The sequence below is a fragment of the Dermacentor variabilis genome, chromosome 6 (genome assembly GCF_050947875.1).
Source record: "Dermacentor variabilis isolate Ectoservices chromosome 6, ASM5094787v1, whole genome shotgun sequence".
Classification (NCBI taxonomy): Eukaryota; Metazoa; Arthropoda; class Arachnida; order Ixodida; family Ixodidae; genus Dermacentor; species Dermacentor variabilis.
The window spans coordinates 27,636,000-27,649,099 of record NC_134573.1 but is presented as its reverse complement, the minus strand read 5'-3'; the positions used below and the strand labels follow the sequence as shown (position 1 = coordinate 27,649,099).

At 43.5% G+C, this 13,100-nt stretch overlaps 1 protein-coding gene across 5 annotated transcripts in view; it reads left to right on the top strand.

The window, feature by feature from the left end:
• The window catches only part of PolE2 (DNA polymerase epsilon subunit 2), a 116,739-nt gene that overhangs the window by 66,269 nt on the left and 37,370 nt on the right, over positions 1-13,100 (top strand). For all 5 annotated transcript variants that reach the window (XM_075694908.1, XM_075694910.1, XM_075694907.1 and 2 more), the window contains 2 exons: positions 2,578-2,701; positions 4,629-4,743. In XM_075694908.1, the coding sequence (XP_075551023.1) occupies positions 2,578-2,701; positions 4,629-4,743 (239 nt within the window). The remainder of the gene's footprint in view (positions 1-2,577; positions 2,702-4,628; positions 4,744-13,100) is intronic.

The window sequence follows — 13,100 nt, the reverse complement described above, 5'->3', positions numbered from 1 at the left end:
CACACAGTCCAGTGGTAACAGCAACCCAGCTTGCCAGGTTCTGGAATGATACGAGCAGCGTGTTCATTCCGCACCAAGCAGTGCCGTGCCTTGTTCTCGTGCAATGTCCTCAAACTCTCATTAATTTGGGCATAGTTGGGTGCAGACAGTTTAATTTAGACAACTGTTGAAGTGTCGCAAAACAAACAAAGCGGCACTAGCAACCAACCGAAACAAAGCGACAGGGTCTGCATTTCCACAGTCATCAGCGGAAGCCATGCGGGAAGACAAGAACGAGCATGGGAATGAACACTTGGAGCCTATTTGTGCCTTTATATCCTTTATTCTTGCATACACGACACCGCACTGCACACGACACCGCAATGGTCGTGTGCATTCAGAACTGCGTGGTCACCAATCATGATCGTGCCAGTAGTGACTGTAGTGCTCAGCGGTTACGGCAAACTAGTTTTCTTTTGACTCAGCGCAATGGGCACGTAATATCAAACACGGCAGAAGCTGTTCAGGATGAAGAGCGATTCTACTGCGGCCCACGCGCTGGCAGCAGACCTGTCAACTGTTGCCGACCAGCTCACTGGTAAAAATGCAGCAGTAGTAAAAGGCATGTCTCGAATGAAGCTTCAAGCCTTCACCTCTGCAAGAGCTAATGAGTCATGAGGTAACAAGAATTGCACCTTTTTCACTGCTTTTGTGCATAATAGGAACAGGCTTTGCTGATTCTATCTGTAAATAGAAGCATGTTGATTTAGTAAGCATTTGATTATTATTGTCTTGATACCCTCGACAAATTGACATTCAGTTAATTCGGACATTTTTTCCAGTCCTGTGAAATCCGAATGAATGAAGTTTTGCTGTATTTGATTTCTATTACAAAAAATTGATATTCGCCCATCTATATTTTGAACTTTGACTGAAGTTAGCTGGGACACCCTGTACACGTGAGCTACTAAATTCTGTCAATGAGCATGTAAAGCTGGGAGCTGTTAAATTTAGATTAGTTTAGATTTATGTTAAAGTTATTTAGGTTCGATGAGCTCTGCACAAATGTCTTAAGGCGAATACAGTCACCGACCAATAATTCGAACTCGGAGTGGATCACTAGAAGGTCCGAAATACTAGATTTGACAGAAAGCGACCCTATTCCACAAAAGTCCAAGAAAGGTGTGCCGTATCCTTGGATAGTCACTTTCAGAAATATCTTCCATTCCAAAAAGCGAATGGTAAATTCAGCCATCACTTAATCTCGTCTGACACTGAGGACAAAGTATAGGTGCTGTTTGGTCGTTATTATCGGGATGAGCTGCTTGTTTTGATGCTGCTTAAGCTGTGGCGTCACCTGTTAGAAAGACATTGACACACTTACCCACTTAGGTGTTATCTCTCGAGGCCCAGCAGCATCAACACAAGCAACTGATCTCAATATAAAAGCAAAAAGCATTGCTTATGTTTTATCCTCAAAGTGAGGTGAGATTGAGGGATGGGATGTTTTTTACCCACAAGTGTAACTGTCCAGCTCTTGAAATCAGCAGTGTCTGTCTAAAGCTGTAAAGCAAGCGAACGGGGAAGGTGCCTGGAGGTGAAGAAAATCACATGCAGGGAAACTACGAAGAAGCGCGAGCACACGGCGAAGTCGTGTCACCTAGAGGAAAGTGTAAGTAATGTTGAGCAAAGGCAGGAAAGAAAAGCAAGGTGAAGCGTTGCGGAGAATGAAGGTAGGCAGAGGCACGCCTGTCAGTTGCTACAGGTATTGTTTGCGATGCAGACGTACTGGGAAAACATCATCCTGTGTGTGCGAGTGAAAGCGTGTGACTGTGAGCCGACGATGGCGGCTCAATCTTGCGGGCACAAGAGAGGAAGCATGCCATATTCCGTTGTGCGCGTAGCATTCGGGGAGGGGACGGAGGTGGGCCATTGTACTTCGGCTGCGCGTGGTCACACAGGTTTTATCTTGAAAGCGATCTGCTTTGGGGTCACAGTCTAGGTGGGTTGACTCCTCATAGCTTTGTGTGCACTGCGTTCTCACCCCTCACTTTACGTTGAAGCGTCACTTCGCTCGCTGCTGCTGCCGTGATTCCTCACACCAGCATCTTGACAGTGAATGTCCACGGTCATCGAGTGCGAAGTGTTCATGTTTGCCTGTGCACGCTGGCACCACGCTAGTTAATTTAGTTAGCAAGCTAATGTTTACGAAGGGGTGCTCTACTCTGGTGGCTGCTCCGTATGGCATGGCCGTGCAAGCCCCGTCTTGAATACGATCTGCTATGTGGACAGTGTAGGCGTCAAGGTGCACCAAGGGCCGATAGCGTCGTGTGCGCTATAGCACCCATACGCCTGCGTGTCACCCACATTCCTGAAGTGAAAAGTCACCATAAATTCTTTTGTTCCCGATGAAGAGCAAGCAACACAGGCGAGTTACGATTGAAATGGACAGCCTTGGCCCGTCAATGTTGTTATGCAATGACATTTCCTGCAAACTTACCAGGGATTGATAATGGTAATGCTGTGCTGAGGCTGTCTAATATCTGCAGAGTATTCCACAGATATCCAGTCAACACCTGGCATTCTGTGGTTGCGCAGGTCCTGTCACACCTGCGGGTGCTGTTCACTGGTTTCGCGCAGGGTGCCCCTGCCTGCTTTGTGCTGGCGGGAAACTTCCTATCGCGCTCCACAGGCCTCCAGAAAGACTGTGTACTCCTCAAAGGTCAGTGCACGAATGATGAATATCATAATGTCAAACTGCAGTGGTTGAGATGAACCAAACACTACCAAAGGTCTGAGATAAGAATCTCACTCTTTATTGGGCAAAAACATAAGCAGTGCTCAAATCACAACAATAGCGACAAGCGCAGTAGTCTGTTATCATATCTAGTCCCTTGTGTCGACTGCATGCACATACATGCCAACTCTTCCGATTTTTCCAGGAGACTCGCGAATTCCGACCAATCTTCCTGATTGCACAGGCATAGCCCTAAATCTCCAGAATAACTGCCCTAACCCCACCACAAGAAAAAATTTAAAAGATTATGTTATGCAGCACAACTGCATCGTAACTGCCATTAAGTGCTAGGCAGCTAGCCGAAATCAGATTTAAATCCAAGCTGTCCGTGTCCAAGCACTGTAGGCCAAACTCTGGTCTTTTCAGACCAAGATATGCATTAAGTGGCAGTTTTAGCTCGGATGCTCCTATCTAAATACTACATGTAAAAGGAGAAATCGTTTTTCTCGTCAACCACATCACCAAATTTGATGAGGTTTGTTGCATTTAAAACAAAAACATTAAATCTAGTGACTGTTGGTTTCGAATTTCCGATTTAAATTGTCAATTTTTGATAAAAATTGCCAAAGATTACAAATTTTCAGAAAACAAAACTATGGTTTACAACTCTTAACTCAGGAATGAAAAGTGATATCACAATTAGGTGAATTGTATATGATATTACATCTAAGGCGGACAAAATGGATATGTTACACATGAATCTCAAAAAGTTTTGTAATATTGAAATACAGATTTTGCAAAACTCTTGCACACAACGTAACTAATTCACGTAACATATAAATTGACATGTGGAATATGTCTGCTTTGAATGATCTAATGGATGCCATTTACAGAACCACGATATCTGTTCTTGATGCAGAGCTATTAATTTGTAAACATTGTGCTTCTATTTTTTTTTTAACTTCCAAATTTTGAAAATTCTTTTTACAAAATTCAGGCCCTCAATTGAAATTCTGCTTCCAACAATCACTATAATTTACCTTTGTCTCTCAAATGCAGCAAATTTCCTTAAAATCGGTCCAGGGGTCATCTCAGACAAGCGTTTCTGCATTTTACACATATTTGAACATGCCGTGTCAGAGTTGGGACCGAGCTACAGCTTCCTCTTTAGGAGTGCGCGGAAGGCAAAAGTAATATGTTCAATAGATCAGTTCCCTTAAGTCAGCTTTGCCGCTACGCAGCCATTTTGCGCAGTGAAGCATATTAAGAATGAAAGAAGACCACTGCCATGGAACATAGTATTGTTTAGTATGTGTTCCTTAATTATACATGTGCACATGCACCTACTCCAGTCACAGTAGGAGCACCGAGACACCTAGTGACTGTGCTGGCAGCCATTCAGAGCTGTTTCTGACGTTGTTGTAGGGAAAAAAGAGTGAAATTTTTTTCCTGTTATTGTAGTGAAGAAACAATAGAGATCGAGAGTGAAATTGTCTGATGCTTTTGTGGGATGACTAACAGCTTCAAGTGGTTGGAGTCAGTAAAATGCTAATGATGTGCATGATCTGCAAATTAATGCAAACAATTTCTTTTTATCATATAAAGTTAATTAATTAGTATGCAAGATATAGTTATTTTGCTGCTTTGCTTTTTTCTTGTAATTGTATTCCCACTCATGAAATCATTAGCTAGCAAAGAAAGTTGTTAAATAATTTTATTCTTTGTGTGTGTGTGTTTGTGTGTGTGTGCGTGCATGCGTGTGCGTCAGCTTGTTTCGTGGCACTCAATTCATGTTTTGCAGTCCTCTTCATTTGTGCTCCAGGGTTGTGCGTGAGGGCAGGCAATGTTTCTAATGCTGCATGACCAGCCTGTTTTCTTGCTGCAGCCATTTTCTCACTTGGTCTCATCACAGAGGGTTTCAAGGCACTGGCCGACATGCTCAGCGAGTTCCCGCTCCTAGTCAAGCACTCGCGCTTCATCTTCGTCCCGGGACCCAAGGACCCTGGCCTCTCTAACGTGCTGCCCAGGTCAGCCTGTCACTGACATAGTCAGCGCAGCTCCAAGATTGGGCGCTACTATCAACTCATAATTTTCGTGCCGTTGCAGTGCTGTTTACTTCATCTCACGTCCTATCACTTAGAGCTGTCAACAATAGTAGATGAACATGCCAATACAACATTTTAACAGTGTGGACTTGTCTTGGCCAGGGAAACAACTTGGCAATAATTGTTGTCATGTTGTTTGGCAGGGTTTCACAAGTTGTTCAATAGGGCAACGGTTCTTGCCCAGCCTGATGTAGGCAGGTCCCCTTATCAAAATGTCAGCTCCAACCTGAGGCTTCTTTGTTTGCCCACTCTCAACACCAAGTCTCCATCTTCCTGTCAGCACTTTGTCTAGCTCAGATTTATTATTTATAGCAGAACAAACCATTAGAAAGATGTGTGTTACATATGTCTATGTGAATTTGTCTTTCTCAAGGTGACATATGCTTTCCTTGGCACAATATATATAGGTAGGGTTCTTCTAAAGGGGAGAGGGGGGTACGGTGGATGGGTACGGCAACGAGCGAAGGTGTGTTAGTGGTGAGGGTGTAGAATTGAGAATAAAGGAGTGCTGCGCACAAGGCCGGTGACACGGCCATCTGTCAGTCACATGTCAGTTGGTGTGTCAATGGCATGCACAGCACCTTTCTATTACATGCTTCGCTGGTGGTCTGGTGGTCATGGGCTATCGTGTCTCTGAAAGAGATAATAGAAGGAGTGGCAGAAACCGCTGCTCATAATATATATATATATATATATATATAAAAGATATACTGATATGTAATAAATAACTAAATAAAAGGAAGAAAAAGAGGAAAGAAAGAAAAAAAACACTAAGCAACCAAACTAAATGTTGTTGCCTATAGCTTGAAATTTAGCATAGCGAATAGACTCTCATACCTGTGCCACACGGGCGAGGTTGATGCCATTAAAAGATTAAGACCTTAAGTTTCTTAATGCCATTATATTTCGATCGCTGCTACACACACATACTTAATGACATTTACGTTGCAATGGCGATAGCTCCAGTGAAACGGTTAAGTTTGCTTGCCAATCGTAATACAATAAAAAGTTAATCTAGGGAGCAGATGTTTAAGAAATGGCATGAGAAACATTAATCAGCACATTGTATGTAGTTTACTTCAGGAATGTCATTGTTCCAACCAGCCGTAAACTGTTTGAAGCCAAAGCTAGCTCAACGGCCAATCCATAGTGTAGTCAAAGCATTGATATTGGAAAAATAGCGTTCACAGCTTCAAAGCTCTCAAGCAGCGATCCCGAAGAATTTGACCGTTTGCTCCAGTTTGTTCTGGCATATGTGCTTGTTCGAGTCAAGCATCGTGGAGAAATTCGAAGGCTTCAGTATGAGGCCAACAAGGCAAGGAGCACTGCCGTGCAATCAAACAGCTTCTCCTGGCTAACGCACTCACGATTAGTGCTCTAGCCGTGAGTAGCGGCAAGATCGCCTGCTGATCTCTATGAAAATAAAGAGCACCTTTTTAAAAAGTGTAGAATATATTGTTTTTATCTACAAGTTTGCCTAATATCATGCGAATATGGTCACTACGGCCACAGCGGGGGCATTGTAAATGAGAGTACATATTCGACGGCCAAGTGAGTTGTAGTAATTGTAAGAACGCACTACACCGCGAGAAAGAGCAGTTTTTTAAAGAAAGTGAAGAATATATTAATTGTTCTTCACTAATAATCCGTTTAGTCTCGTCAGAATGTGGAGACATTGGGACCGAGAGCACGCATTTGACGGCAAAGTGAGTTACGAGAACGCTCTATGTCACAACTGGCATTAAGCTTTAATGCCATTGAGCATGTCCGTGTGCCACCCCGCAAATGACATAAAAGTTTAAGGCATTAGCCACTTAATGTCATTTTCTGTGCCCGTGTGGCAGGGGTATTAAGTTCCTTTTGAAACGTTTATGCCTATTGGTTGCAATGTTTTGAACTTATGGATAAGGTATGATTCTCTGTATTTTCTTGCTCATACAGAGTGGAAATTTGACTGTAAGATGCAAAGTTTAAGTTGATCAAAGTTATGAGCTGGTTGGTTGAAATGCTCGACAACGACTTTCGGAAGCTCTTTAGCTGTTTCCGCGTGATCTTCGTTTAGTCTGACATTCATTGACTGTCCCATTTCGCCGATATATTGTTTCTTACAGAAGGAACATTCAAGTCTATAAATCACGTCCGAACTTGTACAAGCAAGGCTAGTTTTGACTTCGTGTGTATAACTATTTGCGGTGCTTTTAATTTTAATGTCACTTTGAAGGTGCCTGCAGGTTTTGTTCCTGGGGCCCAGAATACTGTATAAATTACACCATTGTAGCATTCGAAGAATGAAGTGTATTTCATGAAACTTTCACAATGCACTTAATATGTGACAAGATCACTGAGTACCGAACAGTCGATCAAATCTACCAACTAGATGCTTCTCGGGCCTTAATAGGTTGATGGCAATCTTCTATTGCTTAGAAAGTTTTACTGCTTTCCAGTTTTCTTCCAGAGAACAGAATGGCTTTTCCATCTTTATGGCAAGTAGCGGGTGACTGTCAGCTCGTTAAGGTCAATCTGTGCTACAGACAAAAGCGGACACCAAACATCACATGACTAGGCACCACTCTGCACAGTCACCTATGCAGCACAGGGGCGCCAACAGTGAAGAGCCTTTTCACTTTTGGGTTCTGTGTCATCTGCTGCCTGTTGTAGATTCTCAAATTGGGAGGCCCACGACAAATTCACATGACATTCCCCCCCCCCTCATTTTTGTCCACGTCCATCTGCCGCCGTGTGAGTGCGTGCAGCCGGGCGGTGAGTCCACTAGTCATGTGATGTTTTCGAGTCTATTATATAAGCCCAAAGCTAGTCTTGTGAGGGGTCCTCGAAGCTGCAAAAAGAGACCGATGTTCGCCTACAAATGCTGTTCCAAATCAGGAACCATTATGCAGTGTTTTGCAAAAGATGGCGGCCGTGAACAACAGTCATCCCGTACACTCGCTTTCGTTGGTGAGGCAGTTTGTTGGCTTCCTGATCACCGTGCAACCGCCGTGAATATATCTGCACTGATTCAGTATGAAACCGACACACAACAACATAGCTCCAATTAGGCCTAATGGGCTAGTGAACATTGATTGTGTGCTGTGGGAACGTGGCCTGTGTCAAGGCGCACCAACTGCGGCTGGGTCTTCCACCGAATGTACCCAATATTCGAAAATAAAAACGAGCAGTACCTAGATATTCGATTCATGAGTAAAAATATTCGGGTAATGCTGCATAATCAAATCGTGGCTTTGGCACGTAAAACCCCGGAATTGAATATTTTAGTATTTGTGCATTCCTACCTAGAAGAGAAGACTTACAAGGAACACAAAATACCACAATAGCTGTTTCAGTGACTTTTTTTCAGGCAGGAATAGCACTAAAGACACAGCTGAAGGCACGTGGAAAACGACACATTGTGCTGTAAACAACTTGTTTATTATTATGATGGACAAACATTTAAATGCGTTAGCGTGCATCATCGAAAGCATGATAGAGGCAGGGGTTGTTCACGCTCACAATGGTGCATGGCTATTAAATGCGTGTGTGTACCTGGTCGTAGCTACGATTACATGCATGTGCCTGCACTGTCTAATCACAAATTTTGTTGATGAAAAGAGTGGATTTTCCCACACATATAAGAAAGTGAATGATCGCTACTTACTGAGTAAAGTGATATGTGAGGAGCAAAGCTGCATTCACTGTAAATCTATCTTGCTGTTTTCTATGCGATACCTAAGTTGGGATGTTTCTTGAAGCTTTTTTTAAGACAGTTGTAAATGCAACTGAGTCAGATGTGTTGCTAATGTCGGGAACTTTACGCATTGTGACAATGTCTTTATCTTTTCAATCATTAGGGCTACTTCTGCAGGAACCATTTCAGAACTTTTTGGCAGTACATGTATGTGTTAATCTTGCTTACCTATCGAAAGGTGATGATGTAGATTGCTTTCTTTTTTTGTTGTGTTTGTTTATGATGCAGAATGTCACGAAGCATTTTCTTTCTTTTGCTATTATTTTATATTGTTATCAGAAGATGTTGCTGACTGCTACCTCTGTAACAGAGGCCGACGTGCTCTTCAAGTTGTTTATGCAGCTTTTTTCTTAGGCCCTCTCTGTGTACTCAAAGGGTAAACAAACAAGCTTTCCCTAGCGCTACTGTGACAGTACATTACTTACAAAACCTGGCATTCCAGCATCAAACAGTCAGGGCGTCTACCAACCGGGAAAACCGGAAAAACCGGGAATTCTCAGGGATTCTGAATAGTCTGGAAAAACTCGGGGAAAACTCAGGAAATTTGTGCTTCAATCAGGAAAACTTAGCCGTAATTTTTTTGAAAGGGAACGAAAGTCGCCCTACTGCTGGCTCGAGTAAAAGCTAGGAATTGCAGCGAATTGTCTTTGACGCCGTGTCGTCGGCTGGAGTAGTTGCTAGTTTACAGTCATGCCCGGAAATGCGGACGATTTCGCGGCACCATCACCAGGGTGTCCACAAACCGGGAATTCTCAGGGATTTTGAGTAGTCTGGAAAAACTCGGGGAAAACTCAGGTAATTTGTGCTTCTATCAGGGAAAATTGGCTGTAAATTTATTGAAGGGGAACCCAAAGTCACGGTAATGCTGGCCCGAGTAACAAAGAGGAATCGTAACATATGGTCTTTGACGCCACCTCATCGGCTGGAGGATTTGTCAGAGTACAGTCAACGAGCGATTTTCCGGACGCTAGATAATTCGGACGGCTTCGCGGCACCAGTACGTACCCCATAGGGTGTATAAGAACGCTGAAATTTCGGACGCAAGAACCCTTCGCCGTCAAATTTTCCGGACTTTTTGCCGTGACCGCAGGTCCGAAACGGCATTAATAAAATCCACAACCTCCGCCATTTTGATAACCTCGCCGCCTCGAACCGGCACACTTGCACGCAGATCCGCTGGCAGCCGTAGCAACCACCGCAGCAATGCTAGGCCAACTTAAGCTTCTTGCCGTTCTGTACCGTGTTTTTCATTGAAAGAATTCGCCGCTATCAGCAATGGCACCGACATCGCCTTTGTGGTCATCGTGACTGGCTTCGAAGTTCGGAAAGCACGGCGCGTTGCATAATGCCGGTTCCCGAAAGTCAGCTTCACCGCATTACAAAAATGTTATGCTGTGAAGCATAACAAGTGTGTGAAGGGGCTGCTGGCACGGGACAGAGTATGACATATGTTCCTTAATTATACCCGCGTACACCCGCCATCTTCTGTCACAGTACGAGCACCTATATGCCTAATTAGTGTACTCGCAGGCCTTCAGAACTTTTTCGGGCGTGCCTGTGGCGATTTGAACCCTTAAGTTCTGTGAAAGACATGCATTCATTTTTTTTTTGACGTTTTGTCGGCCCCTAGAGAGTCCGAAAAATCGGACGCTGACTGCACAATTGTCCAAGAGGATGCTTCAAATAGTCCGTGTGGCGAATGCGCAGCCTAAGGAAAACAAGAAGACAAAGGACCTACGCATTGAGAAATGAACGGGGAAGGAAGCACGCTGCCGCTTTTTTGAGGGAGCTTGCACTCTAAAAGCAAAGTGTTGGTGGACATGGAGATGCAGGTGTCCGTCACCCAAGTAAAAAAGAAAAGCTCTTTAATGCAGTGAAACGCAACACTGAGGCCTTGTGCGTGGGCTGAGTATGTCACGACAGTTGAGGTTGACTTACCAGTTAGCTTGCTATCAATCGATAGAAATAGCTCATAGTCGAAAATATTCTGTATGCATCTTTTTTTTTATTCGCATTTGAGAATGTTCGACTCAGTTTGCAATGGGTTTTATTTTCCTTCGAAGATATTTTATTCGCTGTGCATTTTACTAACCCCTCCCTTCTGTTTTCTTTTTGAATAAAATGAACACTACCCCTTAATATTCAAACTGGATTGTTGTTTTTTTTTTTACATGCTTACTAGAGAGTGACACCATTGGGCGACATGATGTATAGAGCCTGTCTTGACATAAAACAAAGTTCTGTGTCACTCAGGAAATATTGCAAAGGGACTCAGGTAAAACCTGGAAAACTCAGGGAATTTGGAAATGTCAACTTGGTAGACACCCTGATCACGTGCCCCATAGAGCCGTATAAGAACATGTGTAAGAACGTTTGTAATTTCAGACGCAACATCCCTTCGCCGTCCGATTTTCCGGACGGTTTGCTGCTACCGCAGGTCCGAAACAGCAATAATCATAGCCAACACCGCCGTTTTGATTATCTCGCCGCCTCGAACTGGCGCTCTCGCACGCAGATCCGCTGGCAACTGTAGCCACCACTGCGGCAACGGTAGGCTTAGCTACTTCGACGTTCGCTATTAAGCTTCTTGCCGTTCGGTGCCGTGCTTTTCATTGAAAGAATTAGCCGCTGTCAGTAATGGCACCGACTCCGCCTCTGTAATCCTCGCGATTGGCTTCAAAGCTTAGAAATCATGGCTCGTTGCACAATCCCGGTTTTCGCAAGGCAGCTTCGCCTCGGCACAGCAATGTTATGCGGTGAAGCGTACGTGAAGCATTGCGGTGAAGCTTAACAAGCGTGGGAAGGGGCAATTGTCACGGGATACAGTAAGTATTCCATTATTATACACGCGTGCACCCAGTACTTCCTGTCACAGTACGAGTACCGAAATGCCTAATACATGTACCGACAGGCCTTCAGAGCTTTTTCGGACGTGCCTATGAGGATTTGAGCCCTTAAGGGCAGTAAAAGACATGCATTCATTTTTTTCGGACGTTTTCGTGGCCCCTAGGGAGTTCGAAAAATCGGACGTTGACTGTACAACTGACCAAGAAGATGCTTCAGATGGTCCTTGGGGAAAACGCGCAGCAGAACGAGGACAAGAACAGAAATGACCGTCACATTGGGGAATGATCGGGAAAGGAACTGTGCTGCCACTTTTTTGAGGGAGCTTGAGCTCAAAAAGCAAAGTGCTGGCCAACGCAAGGATGTAGGTGAGGGTCATCCAAACCAAAATAAACTCTTGAAAGCACATTTTGTGTGAAACACAAAACGGAGGTGTTGTGCGTGGGTTAAGAGTATGTGAGGACAGTTGAAGTTGACTTTCCAGCTGCTGAGAGAATCTTAGTTGTGACAAAGTGCAGGCCTCATACCGATGAGCTTGGTATCAGATGATAGAAATAGCTCATATTCAAAAACATTTAATTATGTATGCATCTCTATTTATTCGTATTTGAAAATGTTCGATTCGATTTACAATGGGCTTTATCATTTTTCTGTTTTGAAGATATTTTATTTGCTGTGCATTTTACTGTCACCTACCTTCAATTTTCTATTTTGTATAAAATAAACACTACTCCTTAATATTCAAACTGGATTAAGTTATTTTTTTTTAAATGCTTATACTTGAGAGTGACAGCATCAGGCAACATAGTGTCAGCCCGTCATGACATAAAACAAAGTTCTGTGCCGCTCAGGGAAAACCTGGAAAACTCAGGGAATTTGAAAATGTCAACTTGGTAGACACCCTGAGCATGCAACACAAGATTGAGGAAACCTGAAGGCTCTCTTTTAGAAATAGGAACATATAATACAGTAGAAAAGCATTTCTTTATTGTTGGCTAGGCTCACTCCTCCACCTATCTAGCTTCCATATTCGTCAACACCGTGCACAGCATTGTTTTTCAGCTTTTTCCATCCGTCAGCTAGGCATTGCTCAATGTCTGCTTCAACGTGAGCCTGCACATTGGTTCGAAACCAGGAAGTTGCATGTCTAGCTTCTATTAATAAAGTGAGACCAGCACAACAGCTGGTGACTGCACTGCCTTAAGGAATTTTGTGGACTCCAATAAAGAAACAACAGAAAGCTACTATTGTGGCAAGTGTACAATTCATGCACAAGCAGCCTATGAGACTACCATGACTCAAAAGTGGTACCATTTCAAGATGCACGATGCTTGGCACTGCATGATTAGCATTCGCAACAGACTGCTTCAAAAGACCGTTTTCTTCTTCTCCTTTATTTTTTTCCTGGCAGAATTGATGCAATATCACTACATATTTGCCCAGAATATATTGCAGAGTAATTAATGTTTTTGAAAGGAAAAGAATGTTGCTGGCACATGTTACACTGTACATGGATGTACACTGTACAATGTTACACTGCACATGGATGACGATTTGCTGGGCTGCTGCTTGTCTCGATTAATTTTCACAGTGCACTGTAATTTTCGAGGGTGATCTGCCAGACTATGGTGCAGCCTCCAACCACCTCTGGAATGGTTCATGCAATATTTCGCTGGAAGAATACCAACCGAAC